At 43.1% G+C, this 20,250-nt stretch overlaps 1 protein-coding gene across 5 annotated transcripts in view; it reads left to right on the forward strand.

Annotated features, from left to right (window-relative positions):
- The window catches only part of LSP1 (lymphocyte specific protein 1), a 120,044-nt gene that overhangs the window by 85,707 nt on the left and 14,087 nt on the right, over nucleotides 1-20,250 (forward strand). For all 5 annotated transcript variants that reach the window (XM_033928717.1, XM_033928720.1, XM_033928718.1 and 2 more), the window contains 8 exons: nucleotides 391-610; nucleotides 4,806-4,946; nucleotides 5,792-5,835; nucleotides 8,996-9,077; nucleotides 13,287-13,427; nucleotides 14,571-14,669; nucleotides 15,034-15,111; nucleotides 16,714-16,823. In XM_033928717.1, the coding sequence (XP_033784608.1) occupies nucleotides 391-610; nucleotides 4,806-4,946; nucleotides 5,792-5,835; nucleotides 8,996-9,077; nucleotides 13,287-13,427; nucleotides 14,571-14,669; nucleotides 15,034-15,111; nucleotides 16,714-16,800 (892 nt within the window). In that variant the 3' untranslated portion in view covers nucleotides 16,801-16,823. The remainder of the gene's footprint in view (nucleotides 1-390; nucleotides 611-4,805; nucleotides 4,947-5,791; nucleotides 5,836-8,995; nucleotides 9,078-13,286; nucleotides 13,428-14,570; nucleotides 14,670-15,033; nucleotides 15,112-16,713; nucleotides 16,824-20,250) is intronic.

The raw sequence follows: 20,250 nt of genomic DNA on the forward strand, positions 1-20,250 counted from the left end.
AAACCCGGTGTAAATCCTTGCGCTGAACTGATAGCAGTTGGCCATGCAAATTCAAGCATTCCGTAACATCATGCTTAGTTTCTGGGAATGCTCTTGCCCCGCCCATATCTTTTCCATGACCATGCCCTCTTTTGTGTTGCATGCTGTAAAATTTAGGTGCGGGTGTTGTAGAATAGCGACTATGGCAGATCCATGTGCAAATGCAAATCGATGTCAAATAACTCCTTAACTCAATAATTTGCGCACATCTGCCTTGTGTACCCAAAGCTGCAAGCTCAATTTTGGCCAGCCTATATAGAATCCTTGGTTCATGTGTATATTTTGTAAATCCATAAAACCAGTCAGTGCGTAGCGTACCAGTTTGATTCCCTTGCCAATTCCTTTTCTTAGATCTCCTAAGCGCTTCTATGAGGAAGAGGACCAGGACCAGGATGATGGCATGAGGGAGGCTGAAGCCAAGCTGGAGAAGAGCCACTTGAACCAAGAGCTGAAGGACAGCAAAGAGTCTGAGAGGATGAGGCAAAAGCAATTGGAGGCTGAAGCTGAACTGGAGGAGCAGCGGCGATTGTGTGCGGAAGAGGAGTGGCACCGAGAGCAAAATGAACTGGAGGTCAGAGGTTACTTTTTTATGTAACCCTTATTTGTCTGGTGAGCTTCAGGGCAGCTTATTTAAAGTATTTTTAGAGGACTCTGGGGTCAGGGTCAGAATCAGCAAGCTTTCACCCAATAAGTTAGTCCAGGCTAGAAGGTACAATTCCAACCAAATACTGGTTTCTGTGGTACCACCCAGGGCAGGATTAACCAATAGGCCAAGTAGGCACATGCCTAGGGCCTGAAATGGTCAGGGGGGCCCGATGAAGGAGAGCATCAACACTGTTTTTTCCAAACGGCGATGGACCCCTCTAGCATCGATCGGCAACGCAGGCCCCACCCCGATCGGCAACGCAGCCCCCTCCATCGACGGAAAGTAAGACAAGCAAGCAACGTGGGTAAGAAAGGTAACGGGAACTGTAATTGTGCAAGCGGTGCTACTTGCCCAAAGCTTCCCTCTGACGCAGCTTCCTGTTTCTGTCTGGGTGCATGGTGGGGTGGGGCGGGGCAGGGGGCCCAATGTACTTGTGTGCCTAGGGGCCCTCGACGAATTAATCCTGCCCTGGTACCACCATTGCAGTTTGCATATTATGTACAGGTATTTTCTCTGTTCTTAGTGGGCTTACAATCTAAGGACCCTTTTAGTAAGCTGTGCTAGGCACTAATGTACACCTACCTTAACTTAAAATGACGTACCGTGGGATGTGCTCAGGCATCAAGTTTTATTAAAAAATTGATATTCTGCTTATTATCAGGGGCACTGGGCTCCTCCTTCTCCTGCACTGCGTTCCTGCTACTGGAGCTCTGATCAGCTCTTTGCACCAATTCACACTTTCAAATCACAGCGCAGAAGAAGGAGGAGCTCAGTACAGTTGGTCTGTGGTCTGACCCTTGTTATTGGATTGGAAGGTCCATTGTCCCATCCCACTTTTATCTTTTTGGTTTTGCTTTCGTGGGTCTGTTGCTTCTCTGGACACCTTGTGGCCCTTTGGACATTAATGGCAACATTACTGCACGGGTTATGTAAATAGTCCCCTGAGGCAGCCACCATGATAGGCGAAACAAGAATTCTTGTTGGGTCTTTGTAGTGGACTGAACAGCGTTTGTCATCTGAAGATGGACTTCAGTGGTTTGAAGCAGTACAGAATGACACCGGGACAAATTTTTCACCATTTCCGTGGGAACTCATTTTCCTGTCCCGTCTAGTTCTTTGCCTGTCCCTACCCTGTTTCTGCAAGCTCTGCCCTCATCTGCACAAGCCTCAAACCCTTTAAAAATATAAGTATTTGAGACTCGTGCGGTTAAGGAAGAACTTACAGGAATGGAACAGAGACGGGAACTGCAACAAAACTCACGGGGACGGGACGGTGAAATTGAGTTCCTGTAGGGATGGGAAAAAATTTGTCCCCGTGTCATTCTCTATGAAGCAGCAATGGAGATCTTAAGAGCTGTGTTGTTCCAGATACATGCATGTTTGCTACAGTGTGTGCATTGACTTTATTCACTGCAAGATGGTCTGTGTTGTGCATGCTGAGGTTGGAGTTTTTTATGCCAGTAATTTTATATAGCAGTATTTATAAAACTTATGTTAGTTGCTGACGAATTGGTCTGAAGCTTTTTTTTCTCTATCTCTTTTATGAGTTTTGCAGTGGTTTTTTGTTGGTTTTTTTTCCCTTTTTTCGGATTCTCACACTGTTAGCTTTCTTCTTTTTTTTACAACAGTTTAATGTTACATTTTGAATTTTAATCTGTTGAATCCCTTTTATTCTGAACATTACCTCATGGCCATTAGTACAAAAAGTTTAACACTGGCGTTTGCAGGAATGGCCTTAGCGTGCAGGAAAGGCTCGGGTAAGGATGCATTAAGGCCACTTTTTGCCTCAGCTGAGTAAAAGGATTCCATTTATCCAGGGTCACAAGGCGTTGCAGTGGGAATTGAATTTGATTTCCTTAGCTTTTAGATCACCGTACTAACCATTCTCCTTTTACTGTAACTCGGATGCGACAGGAAAAGAAGGAGACCCTGGAGACTCCACGGAGAAAAAAAAGTCCAACAGAAACCAAAGAAACACTGTGGAGAGACAATGTTCCTGATATGGACTTTATTAGAAAATCAATATAGCAATCCCCATACAAAACCTTTAGGACCTAGTCCACTGGGAACATTGGACCCAACACGGTCCGTGTTTCGACAAGAAAGTGTTCCTCATGGGTCCTACTAGTCCTGGAATGGAAGATATGTGGAAAAGCTAAATCATCGGTTAACGCGGAGCTTAAGTGCATCAGTTCTATTGGATAAAAGATCATTGGCTCCCTATTCCACACAGAATAACCTATAAAATCATACTTTTAACATTCAAAACACTCCGTAACAACCAGCCAGAATTCTTAAATAATTTTCTAATTCCCTACACCCCAACTAGAACACCGAGACCACAATCGCAGAATCTTTGAATGGTTCCATCTCTCCATATTATTAGCACTACACGAACAACAGACTTCTTCGTCAACTCATTACCCCTGGAACTACGGGATGAACCCATGCTAGATCGTTTCAAAGGAAAACTAAAAACGCTTCTTTATATAGATGCATTCAACCTCTAATGCACTTACCTTATGAAGCATCTTCATTTTTGCTTTGGTTATCAGATGGGATCTCCCTTCCTTTTGTATTTCCCCTATATGGCTCTCTTTCTTATTATATAATGTAATTTTTTTACCTTAATCCTATTGCTCCATTAGGTCCTGTATGTTTTAATGTATGTTACTCTAGTTTATTATGTACAAATTGCTTAGAAGACTGATAGGCAGTATACAAATTGTTATTAAACTTGAAACTTGTACATCCAAGCATCTGTCTTGCTTTTGCCGTTGAATTATCTACCTGTTTGACCACCTTAAGATCATCACGTACGATCACCCCCCAAAGTTCTTCACCCCTCTTTTTTGCACGAAAGTTCTTCACCCCAAACTGTATCGTTCCCTCGGGCTTTTGCAGCCTAAAAGATGCTCAAAATTTAGCGCCCCCAAAAAGTTGGCACTGAACAGTATTCTATAATGGTGTCTTGGGATTAGTGTTCATTATAGAAAAGTGCATAGTACCAGGATCTGCGCTCAACTTTGGGCGCGAGGAGTTACACCAACTGAAACCAGCGTCAACCACAGAAGTTGCCTGGGCTGCCTACTGGCAGCTGAATATCAGTCCTCATCTAAAAAATCTCTCATAGAAACATGAGGGCAAATAAAGGTCAAATGGCTCATCCGGTTTGCCCATCCGTAACATCCACTATTTCTTCCTCTCCCTAAGAGATCCCACATGTGTGTCCCACTCTTTCTTGAAGTCAGGCGCAGTATTTTTCTCCACAACCTCTACCGGGAGACCATTCCACATAACTACCACACTTTCTGTAAAAAAGTATTTCCTTAGATTACTCCTGAGCTTATCATCTCTTAGCTTCATCCTATGCCCTCTCCTTCTGGAGTTTCCTTTCAGATGAAAGAGATTTGCCTCATGCGTATTTGTGCCACATAGATATTTAAACGTTTATATCATATATCCTCTTTCCCACCTTTCTTTCAAAGTATACATATTGAGATCTTTAAGTCTGTCCCTAAACGCCTTATGACGAAGAGCACTGCCCATTTTAGTAGTCTTCCTCTGGACCGACTCCATCCTGTTCATATCTTTTTGAAGGTGTGATCTCCAGAATTGAACACAATATTCTAAATGAAGCCTTCAGTCTCACTCTTTTGGATCGTCCATCTTTGGCTTCTCTGAGAAAGACAGACAGAAAGCCCTGTACCTCAGTGTTTCTTAACCTTCTCCTGAAGGCAATCCTCAACATTTGGTTTTCAGGATTGCCATAATGAAGCTACATGAGCTAGATTTGCATACAACTGGTCTCTAATATACTGTAACTGATAATCCAGAAAATCCAGCTGGCTAGTTATGTCTCCTGAAGAACATTAACATTACCGTATGCATTTTTAGTCCACTTTACCTTTCAGTTCAAGGCAGATCATCTAATAATAAGAGGTTAAGAAACGTTGCTTTGCCTTGCTTTATGAGGACTTTGAAATATTTAGATCTATCACGAGTTCTCCGTTTTGCTCTATGAAAAGATGTTGCAAAATCTAGATCCATGTCTGGATCTCTGAACTTTACACCAGAACATTAGACTAATAAATGCTTCTTATGTAATTTCTGCGTGCAGGAAGAGAAGAGAAGAATGAAAGAGGACATTGAGAGAAGAAGACTGGATACGGCAGAGAAACGGCAGAAATCTTTGAGCTCCTCCGGCTCAGATGGAGAAGAGCCATATTGTGGACTGTCTCCAGTGAGTCCAACCATTAAGGTTAGTGTTCATGCCAGGTTCAAGTGGGAGAGGGAGGGTCACTGTCTAACCCAGGGATCTCAAAGTCCCTCCTTGAGGGCTGCAATCCAGTTGGGATTTCTGGATTTCCCCAATGAATATGCATTGAAAGCAGTGCATGCACATAGATCTCATGCATATTCATTGGGGAAATCCTGAAAACCCGACTGGATTGCGGCCCTCAAGTCTAACCTGAAGGATAGTTAGATCCCTCATAATTGGCTGTTCATGTTTCTGCTTTGGGTTGTATCTCTAGGCTTCCTTTTTTCCCATTTTAAAAGAAGAAGGGTGCGTCTGTGTATTCAAATTCCTTAATGCACCTTTATTTCTCACAGGTCCCATTTTATGCAATGAAGCATATTTATTAATAAGGTGTACTAAGTCTAGTCCATGCTCAAACCTTTAACAAACAAGGTATCTTTGTGTGCTCTGCATGCAGTAAATTCCTGACAGGAGGGAAGGTTAGACTTTAGCTCATACTAATATCTGAACAAGTCTAATTGAACTAGACACCAGGCTCAGATTCTCTAACCAGCAGCATTGTTGGAGGCCACCAATCGCGTGTCAATCATGCGATGGTGCCAGTTAGAGAATCGCAACTCTGGTAAAGCCAGGTGCTAGAAATTTAGACCAGGACTAGGTGAGATGGCAGGTTTGGGAGAGAGCTCATTAGCATCAGTCCGCAGAAAAAGAGAACAATTTTGTCTGACTACTAGAAGCACTGATTCTTGCTTGGGTCGATGGTAAAGTTTCAAATCGGGAACCTCTGAGGAGGTTCTTGTCATTGAGTTGGATATGATTGACTTTCTGGCTCTTTCTTCTCATAGATCACAGATAGGACGGAATCCTTGAACCGCTCTATTAAGAAAAGGTAAATACCATTGAAATATGACATTGTTAGTTAAGGGTGGCAGTGGGCAAGAAGTTGCCTTATTCCTTGAATAGTTTACCGCTGATGTTCAAGTTTAAGGTTCGCTGCTGAAATAAGTTTGGGGGTTTAATTTATCTGTCACATCACATGTTAATATATTATCCTTCTCTATCTTTTTTACTTGCCTTTTTTCTCACTTCCTGACTTGGATTTAGCTCAGGCTTTTTCCAGTAGTAGCTCAAGGTGAGATACATTTACTGTAGGTGCAGTTGGTAGCTTACAATCTAATGGGCCAATTGTATACCAGGGGGCCCCCTGTTAGATGTGCCAGTATCACGCACTGAAACCCTGATTCTATAAATGATGCCTGAAGATAGGCACTTAGATTGATACACCTAGCCAGTCTAGGCGCCTAACTTAGATTGATACACCTAGCCAGTCTAGGCGCCTACCTTAATTCATTAACAGGCTTAATCGCCACCAATAATTAATTAGCATCTTATAATTGACATAAATTGCACATAATTGGATTGTACAGTAGGGGCCAGATTCTGTAACCTGCGCCGATATGGGCGGCCACCTTAAAAGCAACCACTGATTGTGTGTCGATTACGTATTACCGCTGGTTTCAGAATCATGCCTAAGTGAAAGATAGGTGCTGGTAGTGTAGGCCTGGGTGTTCCAGGACTACATTTCTGGTGCCTATCTTCATATGAATCGTACCAACGTAGACGCTTTAAACCACCTAACCCCACTTCTGGCAGTAGCCATGCCTACTTTGACATTTGGCAGCCTATAGCGCTTATGTAGGCATGATTCTGGTGCCGGTAGGCGTTCTACATTGACCATTTTTTGCTGTTTCTAACAGCATTCTTCAGTTGGCTTAGGTGCCAGTAGGTTGCCTAAGTTTAGGCGCCGGCTTTAGAATTTCCCCGTAGGTGCCTAACTTGTTAAGTGCCTAGTCCATGGCGCCTACCAGAAAGTAGGCATGATTAGGGAGCAGATTGTGAGTGTGTTTTTCATGTAGGTGCCTGTTATGGACTTAGATGCACTCATTTAGGTCAAGAAAACCCTGGCATAAATAGGGCGCGCTTAAGGTTAGGATGCCTATTGATAGCAAAAGAAAACAAAAAAAAAACCCCAAAAAAACTCTGTGGAGTGACAATGTTCCTAAATGGACTTTATTTGAAAGTGTCAAAGTTCCAAAGGTACACTGAAATCATCCACATAAGAGCCTTAAAGGACCTAGTCCGCTAGGGATATAGGACCCAACACAGTCCGCGTTTCGACAAAAAGTCTTCTTCAGGGGTCCCTGGGGGTCCTATAAAGGTGAGTACGTGGGAAACAATTGTGTGGTGAGCCAGAAGTGAGACAATGTTTGCATTTGCAATGGGGGCGTTTTATTGATATCGAAACCCACCTAACTTTTATAGAATCGCACTTAAGCTACACAATACTCGGTGCCTACGTTATAGGCACCATTTATAGAATCGGGGCCTGAGCGCCAATTCTGTCAGAACATCTATGTGCCAAAATGCCATTATAGAATACTAGCATTAGCCAGCATTGGTGTGACTAACGTAAGGCAAGATCAATGGCAGACGTAAAATATCCTTGTTTAAGTGCCTGCTGCATCTACAGAATAGAATTATGTGTTTTTTGGAACCCAACACAACTGGAATCATTTCTTCAAGCGAACATAAGAACATAAGCAATGCCTCTGCTGGGTCAGACCTGAGATCCATCGGGCCCAGCAGTCTGCTCATGCGGCGGCCCAACAGGTCCAGGACCTGTGCAGTAATCCTCTATCTATACCCCTCTATCCCTTTTCCAGCAAGAAATTATCCAATCCTTTCTTGAACCCCAGTACCGTACTCTGCCCTATTACGCTCTCTGGAAGCACATTCCAGGTGTCCACCACACGTTGGGTAAAGAAGAACTTCCTAGCATTCGTTTTGAATCTGTCCCCTTTCAATTTTTCTGATTGCCCTCTTGTTCTTTTATTATTCGAAAGTTTGAAGAATCTGTCCCTCTCTACTCTCTCTATGCCCTTCATGATCTTGTAAGTCTCTATCATATCCTCTCTAAGTCTCCTCTTCTCCAGGGAAAAGAGACCCAGTTTCTCCAATCTCTCAGCGAATGAAAGGTTTTCCATCCCCTTTATCAGACGCATCGCTCTCAAGTAACACCATGTCCTTCTTAAGGTACGGCGACCAATATTGGACGCAGAACTCCAAATGTGGATGCACCATCGCCCGATACAATGGCAGGATAACTTATTTCGTTCTGGTTGTAATACCCTTCTTGATTATGCCTAGCATTCTGTTTGCCTTCTTAGCGGCCGCTGCGCACTGTGCCGTCGGCTTCATTGTCATGTCCATCATTACCCCCAAGTCCCTTTCTTGGGTACTCTCATTTAATAACATCCCTCCCATCGTATAGTTGAACCTTGGGTTTCTGTTTCCCACATGTAATACTTTGGGGGAAACAGAAACCCGAGGTACAACTATACGAATGAGAAATAATTTTTAAAAAGTTTAGATTTTGACTTAAGGTCATAAATTTATTATAGTGTCTACTGAATTTTAGGATTTTATTCCATTTTTCTTCTAATGTTTTTTTCCTTTTTAAAATTAGAACACTTTTCTCTCATATAATGTGGGCTTGATTGACGTGCTTAAGATTTGATGTACAAATCTTTTCTTTTCTTGATTGTTCCATATTCTTTACTTGGTGTAATAGCAATGTTTGAAATTATTTAATAAATAAATTGTAGATCCCCCCCATGCCACTCCATGTTCCAGCTATGTCGACCCCCCTTGTAGCTACATGTTAATGCACTTACGCTCTGCCTTATGAATGTAAGTTATTCAAGCCGTGGAGAGTTAAGTGACCTGCTCAATATCAGAAGTGGGATTTGAACCCGGCTTCGCTGTTCTAATTTTCTTCATATGCTTCTTTCCCTTTTTTGTCTTGCCCTCATAGTCTCATCAGTTTTTCTGTGTTACTTCCAGCCTTCCCATTTGTCCCCTCACCTGCCATTACTTGGGTTTCCTTTCTCCCATGTCTCTCCTTGTCTTTCTCTATTCTCTTCCTCTCTCTTCATCTTGCCGCTTGACTCTTTCTTTCTTACTTCTCCTATCTTCATTTTGTTTTCCAGTAATAGTATTAAGAAGAGTGAACCTGCCCTGCCCATTTCTAAGATTGACGATAGACTGGAGCAGTACACACATGCAGTAGAGGTGAGGTGTCTCTCTCTTTCTGTCTTTTTCTCATTTTCATAGTTGCAGTGTCTTTTTTAAAAAAAAAATTATTCAGACTCTTGTGAAATCATCCTTCCTGTCCAATTCCACTGCATAGAGGTTTCTTGGCTATTGTGTTAACTAATTTCAGACATCCTTTTTTTTTTTAATCTGGAACTTTTCTTTGCCTTTTTGTGGGCATACAGCTTAACGAAAGTGGCCTCTACTGGAGCTGCTCAGCCACGAGCCTTTATTAACTATTTTCCTCATTACAAAACCGTTCTCCAATCCGTAGTGCGGTTTTTAGCGCTGGCCATGGTGGTAACAGCTACAATGCTCATACAATTCCTATGAGCGTCGGAGCTGTTATCGCCGCAGACAGTGCAAAAAAACCACGCTCCAGTTTTGTAAAGGGGGGAAGGGGGGGTAAGCAAACAAGCAGAAGTAAAAGGCATTCTATTACACACAGCCACACATGTCCCTTTGCTTCCATTGAGGGCATAAGAGGGACTTATTTCATCTTCCTCACAGTGGTTGATACAGGTGCTTTAGTGAATTCCTTCTCCCAGAATTCCCTGCAGCAAGGCCCCTTTTAATGACATCACCCTCAGTATTATTTAACTGAGTGCAGATGCCGACCATGGCTTAAGGCTGGCAGTTCATGGACGGTGCGAGCTGAAGGCCAGCACTCTTTAGTGAGCCCCTCAGGAAACTACTAGGAAGCTTTTGAGGAGCTTTTTCTTGGTAAAGGAATTTCATTTGTGGTTCAACAAGGAAATTAAGGGGATCAGATGATTCCATGTATTCTGGGTCAAGATAAATATGTCCAGACGAAAACAAGAGAATTGATCCAGTGATCTCCACAGACAAATCCAAGAAGAAACAAAAAACAATGTGGAGAAATGATGTTCCTGAGATGGATTTTATTAACATTAAAACTTGGCAAACCACATAAAAACCTCTGGGACGCAGTCCGCTGAAAAGCTTTGGACTCAACACAGTCCGTGTTTCGACAGAATGTCTTCTTCAGGGGTCCCTATGAAGTCCTGTGGTAAAAATCCGTGGATAGAAATGCCAGTCGGAAATAAACTGATCCGTAAAAGCTGTGTGCAGGACAGGGGCTCAAAAATCCAAGTTTATTTCCGACTGGCATTTCTATCCACCGATCTTTACCATAGGACTTCATAGGAACCCCTGAAGAAGACATTCTGTCGAAACACGGACTGTGTTGGGTCCAGGGTCCAAAGCTTTTCAGCGGACTGCGTCTTAGAGGTTTTTATGTGGTTTGCCAAGTTTTAATATTAATAAAGTCCATCTCAGAAACATTATTTCTCCATATTGTTTTTTGTTTCTGCAAGGTAAATATGTGCCTTTACACCAGAGAGGGACTTATGGACTCTCAACTTGTCCTCAGACCTTACAGGAAGTTTGCTTGTGGGACTCGTATTGTTCCAAACTTAGAAGTAAAGGGTTTTTTAATAAATGCTCATTCTATGATGATTAAGCCAATTTTTATTCATGATTGATTGTTGGATGAACATTTAGAGCTGTTATTCATTTCCAAAACTTGTTTGATGAATACAGAGGACATTTCACCTGATTTTCAGCACTATTTATCAAGCCAGGATAGCTCCTGGCTGGTTAAATAGCGCTAAGCGCAAATATTCAGTACTAAGGGCCAGATTCTACAAAAGCTACCAGATGTTAGGCAGAAGTAGCCACCCTATCGCTGCCTAACTTAATAACTTACAAAAAATAAATAGCCACTGCTAAGTGGCCTCCAGGATGGTGCCTAGGTCCCTGGCGGCTAGCGGTGTATAGTGACGCACAAAGTCCGAAAGTGGATTTGTTTTAGTGTTACCAGACGTATGAATTTCCTTTTTGAGGACGTGTCTGGGGGGTCTAGACAGTTTTTCAAAACCCGGTACTTTGTCCCACCTAGACCGCCACCTCTCCAATTTGCTGACTATGACTACAAAACATTCAGGAAAGAACTTAAAAATTTTCTATTCAAGAAATTTGTTAAATGATCAAACTAAACCTGTTCGACCCTCCACAGATCCCGACGCATACTACATCTATTACGCACGTATTCTCCCTGGAAATGCCTAGGCCAACTCTTGTTGGAAACCGCCTAGAACGGAAAGGTATTGGCGGGATAGAAGACAACAATGTAATGTAATACCTATGCAGCTAATACAGGATACTGACCACGATGTGTACCTTTTTAGCACAGGAGGCATTAGCGATCCCTGGTCGCTCCTACTGTGGCAGCTGCCATTTTCAAAATGGCACCCTTCCAGCCCCTGGCAGCAGTATAACAGTTCTACTGATACGGTCAGGTGCTAAATAAGGGGATCACTCCTGCTCCCCACTACGGAGATATATGCCAGAGGAACTGTAGGGAAGGGTGTGAATTTGGAGGATGAACGTGCAGATTTTAAAAGGATCCGAGGGCAAGTGGTGGGTTTGGGGTGGCAGGGTAGTCGAAGACAAACTGCAAAAATGGGGGGTAGAATTGTTTTTAATCAAAAATCACCCGTTTCGCCCTTGGCTTCCTCAGGAGAACACGTGAACCAATTATATGTAGCCGTGTTCCAACCACATTTAACATACAATCACCTGAAAAACAAGAAGCCAAGGGAGAAACGGGTCCCGTTGGGATCGTGATTGAGCGGAAGCCTCGTTGTTATCTGAAGTTAAGTTCCACCTTTACAGTATTTATGAAATATTTATGATATTTATTATTTTAATATGAAAGAAGTTTATATTGGATTGGAGGTGGTGACTGACCAGTGGTTATAAAGAAACCCACTGAGTAGACCAGATTTTACTGCTCTAGAATGAGCTGGGTTAGGAATATCTGAGGTCTCACCGCTGTTAAACTGACAAATGTGCATCTAAAAACCATGAGAAGGTTCAGTTTTACCTCCTTCTTTTATAATAATGAACAAGAGGTTGTGATTCTGGGGTTCTGGAATCTTTTGTTACTCTTTGGGATTCTGGAATGTTGCTACTCCTTGGGTTCTGGCCAGGTACTAGGGACCTGGATTGGCCACCGTGAGAACGTGCTACTGGGCTTGACCCAGTAAGGCTATTCTTATGTTCTTTAATTGTTATTAATCAAAAATAAGAATTCTACCCCACATTTTTGCAGTTTGTCATTTTTTGACTTTTTTTGTGGGGGTTTTTGTCTTTGTTTTGGGGTAGTAGAAGGGATTGGAAAGTTCTGGGGGGAGGGAAGTTAACTTTCAATAAATAGCACAGCTTTGCAAATTTAGCACAAACTTCGCTATTGATGTCCAGTCTTCTAACTTGTAATCCGCTTAGAACCGCAAGGCACAAGCGGAATAGAAATCACTAATGTAATGTAATGTAATGTAATGATTTCACAGAATAGTGATCTTCTTTGCTGCTGATTGTTGTTTTAACTTGCACTGTGGTCGAAAGCCTTGCATTAGGTTATGTTATTGGTAAATCACATATTGTATAATGAATTGATGTGCGTTATTTAGTCAAGAAAGTCTATTTAGATGGGGAATGCGTAGCAACAGAAAATATGAAAGGTTGGTCGATATTGAGACCTCCTTGTAATCTTCCCAACTATTCTTATTTGTATATAGTGTCTTTTAACAGACCCTCAGAAATGCCACCAGCCACTCAAATACATATCATAGTGGTTGGATTTATACATTAATTCCTCACCGGGTCAATCCAACTAGTTTTTTTTAAATTTTTTTTTATATTGATGATTTTCAAAAAGTGCATCAGTGCATAGATAAAACTTTTTATAAATATAAAGCTAATACTTAGCTTAGCTTAGGTGGTCCATTCTAAGGGATCCCTTAGAATGGACCACCTAAAAGACACTATATACAAATAAGAATAGTTGGGAAGATTACAAGGAGGTCTCAATATCGACCAACCTTTCATAATTTCTATTGGTAAATCACATGCATTATTGCCACATAGTTTAATGAATAGGGACCTAAGTTTGTACCACAGGAAATTAAAGTTAAAGTGTCGTGCCTGGGTCACAAGGAAGATTAGTGGGAGAATAGGATGTGCTTGCATTGTGACTTCTGTCCTCCTGGGCTACTCTTCCAGTGGACTCATTGAGCTGCTCGGGCATTTCCTGTAGATTCTTTGGGTAGTGGAGATGTGCCTTTCGGATTACTAACAGCCTCTTTGCACGTTGCCCTATTGCAGAGCGCTAGTAAAACAAGCAAACTTCAGAGACAGCCTTCTATTGAACTCCCCAGTGCTGCCGACGCTGTGGCCAATAAGAAGACCCTGTTTGAGACGGGCGATGCCACTGCTCTTTCCGGTACTAAAGCTACACCCTGCAAGGTAAAGCTACTGTTTATTTCCTCTTACGCACACCCTCATACACCAAGATTACATCCAGGACCAGCTGAAGGGTATCTGACACCCTAGGTAGGGGTGGCTGAAGAACCTTCCTCCCATAGTCCAGTATCTCCCTTTCCTACCACCACCACCCCTTGTCCAGCATCTCTCCTTCCTTCCGTGCCCCAGCTTTACTCCTTTATTTGAATTTTATTTTGGAACAGCATTTGAAAATCACAGTATACAACAAAGTAAATAATCATTTTATTTTTATTTACCGCCACACCATATAGTTCTAGGCGGTTCACATACAAAAAGAATTCATACAAACAGTAAAGTACTCTGTTGTAAGGTACAATATAATGTGAACGCTTTTGCATATCCGGCATCATTCTTTTCTTTCTCTGCCCCTCCTCATGTCTATCACCTCCTTCACGTTTGTGGCTGTTGATGCCATCCTACTTCTGCTCTGCCCAGGATGCCCTGCAGGATGCAGTACTGCAAAGTAAGGTGTGTGGTCAGGGAGCCTTCCAGCGCAGGCCTGCTGGGTCCCAGGAGGAAGGACGTGGCACGGCTTGAGTGCAGGTGGATGCTCTGTGAAGGCTGCTTTAAAATGCTGCTGCTCTCAGCTAAGCCTCACTAGAGATACTCTACTGTTGCCACTCCCCCGCCCCCCCCTCCCAATTCTGCTGCACCAGCCATACACCTAGTCCCCCCTAATAATGGGGCTTGCCCTGATTATGTTGTGATAGATTCTCTAGGGTTGCCAGATTTTCCAACCGGAAAATCCGGATCCCTAGACACGCCCACAGGCCCGTCCAGTTCTACCCACCCCCACCCTAATTCCGCCCCAGTCCAACCCCCGCTGCCTGTGTGTGCGCGGGACGGCATCTCGTGACATCCACGCATGCGCGCACTTCTTCCCTGTCCACGATTTGAGGAGGCTTTTCAAAACACAGACAAAGTGTCAGGTTTTGAAAAGCCATCTGGACTCCCGAACATGTTCTCAAAAGGACGGCATGTCTGGAGAAATCCGCACATCTAGTAACCCTAAGATTCTCACACACAAAGACTTCACACTATATGATCTCTTTACAGCTGAGATTGTTTTTTACGAAGTGATAGTTCCTTGTTTTTATATTATAGGATACCGAGGGTTTGAACATTGGTGTTTCAGACCTTATTAACCAGTGGGCCAAAGGTACACCTGAGGAAATTGCAAAGCAGACCCCTTCAAAGCCAACAGTGAGTACCCAGTCCTCCACTACTATCCAATTTTTTTTTAAGCGTCTTTCTACTTTTATTGTTTTGTCATCTTCCTTTCACACACAGTCACTTCAAAGATCACTGTTTTAAACTCTGAGTCTGCCAGAACTGTCATCTTTTTACCTGTCTTCAGTTTCCTCTTTATCAGATATACAGTATGCCCTTCTGTGTCTGTGTAAATTTGCAAGAGTAAGACGTTGATATTTCCTCTGTGTCCTTGCTGAGATCGCCTGCTCTAATAGGCTAAATCGCTTTGCAATCTAAAAATGAACTGAGGCGCGTTGCAAATGTGAGCCGGGCTGTTAGAGATTCTGAATACATCTTTCTTTTTATCTGTGTCCAGGATGTTACACCTGGAGACATCCTGAGTAAAAGAACTTTGTGGGAACAGAAGGGCAGTCCGCACTCTGCCTCTGGCAAGGTATCAAATTTGCCATCTGACTTTCTTTCCTTTATGCTGAGGTTTTCTATCTATTGCTTAGTGAGCTGGAAGGAAGATGAGGTGTCCGTGCCTGGAAGTGTGGCATAACATAACATAAAACTCACTTGTATACCGTAAATACCATTAAGTTCTATGCAGTTCACAAAGATTTAATACTAATACAAGTGAAGAAACGTCTAATTTCTAACTTCCAAAAGATTTCCTACAAAGATACGTCTTTAAGGCACGTCGAAATTGCCGATACGAAATTGGGAATGTGAATACAGTGCTCCCCCCGCATATTCGTGGTCGGCGGTCCCGGTCATTCGTGGTATTTTCAGACTGCGAATGACTGGGCAGGAGAGGGCAGCCGGAGCGCCAGCGAGTGAAGGAAATCACTTGCTGTATGCTCCGACCGCCAGCTCCTGATTGGTGAGGCCCGACTTTAGTACAGGAAGAGGCGGTCGGAGCATACAGCGAGTGATTTCCTTCACTCGCCGGCGCTCCGGCTGCCCTCTCCTGTTGCAGTCAATGTATGCCCACATCCCCATCCCCACTGGACCGGAGCTAGCATTCTCTCCCGAGTGAGAGTGAAACCCCCCCAGACTTACCATGATTTCCTGGTGGTCTAGTGACGCGTTGGGACAGGAACAATTTCCATTCATTCCTACCCATTCTTTCTCCACAGTAAAAATGGCAGCACTAGTATTTAACAGCTTAAGCCATTATACAATTAGTACCTAAAATGAAGTGCCAGTTTATAGAATTGCAACTCTAAATTTTGTTCTCTGCCTGAAATCTTTCCTAACTTTAAGAGCTTAGGTTTTAAATGAAATAGAACTTTTTGAAATAAATAATACATAACCCTAGTCGGTTCTCAAAATGATCCATTAATGAGCTTAACTCTCAAAATTGGAAGCATTAATCCCTCGAATATCTGGTTCTAATTGTTTTGTACCCTCCAAAAAAAACCCCTACATTTACAATTTAAAAATAATAGGAGTTTTTGAGGATGCACCACACCCTAGTCATTTGATGAATGGGAGCTCTGTGGTGATGTAACCTATTTAGGTCACCTTCCTCATCTAAGTCTCTTATTGGTCCCCAAAAAGCTGTCGCAGGTCAAGAATCCTGTGGCAACATCTGTATTTTGTTATTTGTGGTTGTCCTCCATCTTACCTACTTCCAGATAAGCCAAGGAACTACAGGAAACCAGTTTCTGAAATATTAAGAAATCATAACTTAAAAGGACAATGTTTACCTGAAGAAGGGTGAAAGCTACTGTGTACTGCACTTTCTTTCAAGTAAAGCTGTAGTTATTTGTTGATAGAACACAACAGCTTTAAGTAGAGAGTAACAGCCCCTTAGCAGGATTCTGAGTAACTTCTGAAGTGAACTATAGATGTTAATTTTCTCGTCAGCTCCTATGGCCATGTCCACCATATTGACTCTGCTCCCACAGCAAGGAATAGTGTTTAGAGTTAATAGACTTTGGCGTGTACTGAAAACTCTGTTCTGGAAGGTCCACATAGAGCTGATAGAGACCAACTAATCCTTTGCTCCCGTCTTGTCTTCTTTCCTATCCCCCCCCTCACCTATCAGAATGCTGCTTCTGGGAAGAAGTTCAAGTTTGTGTTGACTGGACATGGCAAATATGAGAAGGTGTTTGTGGAAGATACCGCTCACTAACTGGAGCCTGCTTAGGCACTAAGGTAAGTATGGAAGAGGCTTGGTGTTGTCCCTATCTCCAATTGAATTACTCTCCTTTGCTTTGTATTGAGTTTGATCATGTTCTGGGCTGAGAACTGGAGAAGCTTTGATTCCAATCTAGCATTTCTCATGATGGTTCTTGTGGGAATGGGCAAATCACTTAACCTTTCTTTGCCTAGGTATAACTTTGATTGTAAACTCTATGGGGTCAGGGAAATACCTACTGTACCTGAATTGTAACTTGCCATGACACGGCCCGCCCAGAAAGTTACATCAGAAGGGGCAGGCCGTATCAGAGGGAAAGGCCCGGTGAGATTGCAGGCAACCTTTGAGTAAGGCTGCTACTATTGCTGCAGGGCCGAAGTCTGGCTGCAAAGGTACACCTGGTTTGGAGGGCCTGAGAGAGAGTGAGCTGCGAGATACCAGACCATGGGGGGATGGGGGAGAGGGAGGTAATTAATAGAATTTGAGCATTCGCGGATTTTGGTGTCCATCCTGGAATCAATCCCCTGTGGATATGGAGGGACGACTGTAATACCATTCCTTCCCTCCATCTCTGCTGTAGGTGGATAATTTCCCTTTTAATTACTTAGGGGGCCCATATACTAAGCTGCAGTAAGTGCTAGCACATGCTTACCGTAGTTTAAAAGGGCCTACTGTGGGACTCACTCAGGCATCCTATGGTAAGATCGACAAAATACTTTTCCTGGAGGGGGTATGCCTTGGAAGGCAGAGAGTAGGGGTTTCTGCCCTGATCAGTTAGCGCAGACACATAACTGCATGCTACCGGTTTAGCCTGCGAGCCCTTACTGCCTACAAAATAAGCACTCGGCCGCTCTCTTTTAATAATAATAATAATAATAATAAAAATTTTATTTCTTGTATACCACCCTGCCAATAGTTCTAGGCGCTAATGTCAATGCTAATGAATGGTTGAAAACACAGCAGATCAGTAGTACCAAGGAGGCTACGCTTTATTAAACAAACAAAACCCGACGTGACCACGTTTCGCCTTCACGCAGATGCTAGCAGGGGGATTAGTACACGTTTCCCCTTACAAGCAAAGTCTTTTAGACACACGGGTCAGGCTGTCTGACTATCTGAATGCAGCCTGACTTGTGTATATGAAAGACTTGGTGGCAGATATAGGCCAAATGGCCCATCCAGTCTGTCCATCCGCAGTAACCATTATCTCTTCCTCTCTCTAAGTCATCTCCCATACCTATTCCAGGCTTTCTTGAATTCAGACATAGTCTCTGCTTGTAGGGAGGAATATGTACTAATTCCCTACTAGTATCTGCCCCTGATACAGTCTGAAGGCGAAACGTGGCCATGTCAGGTTTTGATTAATAAAGTGCAACCTTTTCGGTACTATTGGTCTGCTCCATGTTTTCTACTTATATGAGTGCTTTCAGGTCATTGCCTCTCCATATGTTACATTACATTAGTGACTTCTATTCCGCCTGTACCTCGCAGTTCTAAGCGGATGACATTAGAAGATAGCTGGACATTTCCAGCAAGTTACAATTTAGGAGTTGGATACATAGTAGAGGCTTTGAGGAGAAGTTGAAGGAAGGGTGGAGATTTGAGGATTATATGTAGGGAAGTTGCAGTTCAGTGGCTGGTTACATGATAGTCATTGAGAGAAAATTAGAAGAGGGGTAGGAGGTCAGCTGGAAATTTGCATGGAGGGGGAGGAAGCAGCGGAGGGGGGGATAAGAAGACTGGAAAGATTTTTAGTGAATGGGTTACCATAAGGCTCCAGAAAAAGGAAAAAAAAGGATGGATTGAGACATCCAGGTTTTACATCCATTGCTTTCAATGAAAGTAAAACCTGGATGTCTCAATCAGACCTCTTTCTTCTGGAGCCATATAATAAGTTTCTGAACGGTCATTAACTCAAATAATGGAAAATTGGCCATTTTCCTGCTGCAGTAAAAATGACCTCAGCCTCAAGGAAAGCAAACAAAATGTTGGGTATCATTAAGAAGGGTATCACGACCAGGACGAAGGAATGCAATGGTGCGCCCGCATCTGGAATACTGTGTCCAGTACTGGTCGCCGTACCTCAAGAAGGACATGGCGGTACTTGAGGGAGTCCAGAGAAGAGCAACTAAGCTAATTAAGGGTATGGAAAACCTCTCATATACTGACAGACTGAAAAAGCTGGGGCTGTTCTCCCTGGAGAAGCGGAGACTTAGAGGAGACATGATAGAAACCTTCAAGATCCTGAAGGACATAGAAAAAGTAGACAGGGACAGATTTTTCAAATTATGGGGAACCACAAGTACAAGGGGGCACTCGGAGAAATTGAAAGAGGATAGGTTTAAAACAAATGCTAGGAAGTACTTTTTCACCCAAAGGGTGGTGGATACATGGAACGCGCTTCCGGAGGCTGTGGAAGGCAGGAGCACGTTACAGGGCTTCAAAGAAGGTTTGGATAGGTTCCTAGAGGACAAAGGGATTGAGGGGTACAGATAGGAGTAGAGGTAGGTTATAGGGATAGGAGTAGAGATAGGTTATAGAAATAGTCAAGGACCACTGCTCAGACAATGGGCCTGATGGGCCGCCGCGGGAGCTGACCGCTGGGCGAGATGGACCTCTGGTCTACCTCAGTGGAGGCAACTTCTTATGTTCTTAAGGGCATGCTAAATCCACTTTTTACATCAGCGTAATAAAAGGACGCCTGAATGTTCTTTGCCTAAAATGTGTGAACTAAATCCAGGTGAGTCTCTCTGTGGGAGCCATTCCCCCAATTTTTCTTTTCCAAATACTTGTCTTAGAAATCCCTTCCCGCATCCAGAATAAAGCTCTAACAGAACTGGCTGCATGGAAGAAGCAGATCATTTTTGGGGAGTTAGAAGACAAGCAAATTCTGTCCCAGTCAACCAAAAGGCATCATTCCAGTGTCAAAGTTCCCTGTAAAGGAAGACATCTCATCTTTGAGCTCACTTCTTCTGTTACTGTATTTCATTTCTATACACAGTTGATATTCAAGGATCTTATCTGAATAACTTCAAGAATTAACCAGACAAAACTTGTCGTATCAGTTCCCTTCCCTACTGACTGGCTATGTTTCATCTGAGTTAATTGTAGCCTGATTGAAACTTAGCTGTCCAAAAAAAGAGGCAGTTACAGAAGTATTTCCAGGTGTAAGGTTAACCCCTGGTCAGCCAGTGCTGATATGCAGCTTTGGTTGGCTAAAATTATCCAGTTCATTCTAGTCAAATAGCAGGTCTAAGGCTAACCAGGCCTTCTCTGGTCCATGCTCACCCTCTTCCCTGCAGGCTACCTCTGCTTCTCTGGAGTCTGAAAAGATGTGTTCCAGGCCATTCCCCCCCCCCCCCCCCAAATTAGGCCTGATTGCTTCACAGTTTAATGAAGAAAATGGAGATATATAAGGGTTAAATCATTTGAGATTTTAACAGG

Source organism: Geotrypetes seraphini, chromosome 19 (assembly GCF_902459505.1).
Source record: "Geotrypetes seraphini chromosome 19, aGeoSer1.1, whole genome shotgun sequence".
Taxonomy (NCBI): domain Eukaryota; kingdom Metazoa; phylum Chordata; class Amphibia; order Gymnophiona; family Dermophiidae; genus Geotrypetes; species Geotrypetes seraphini.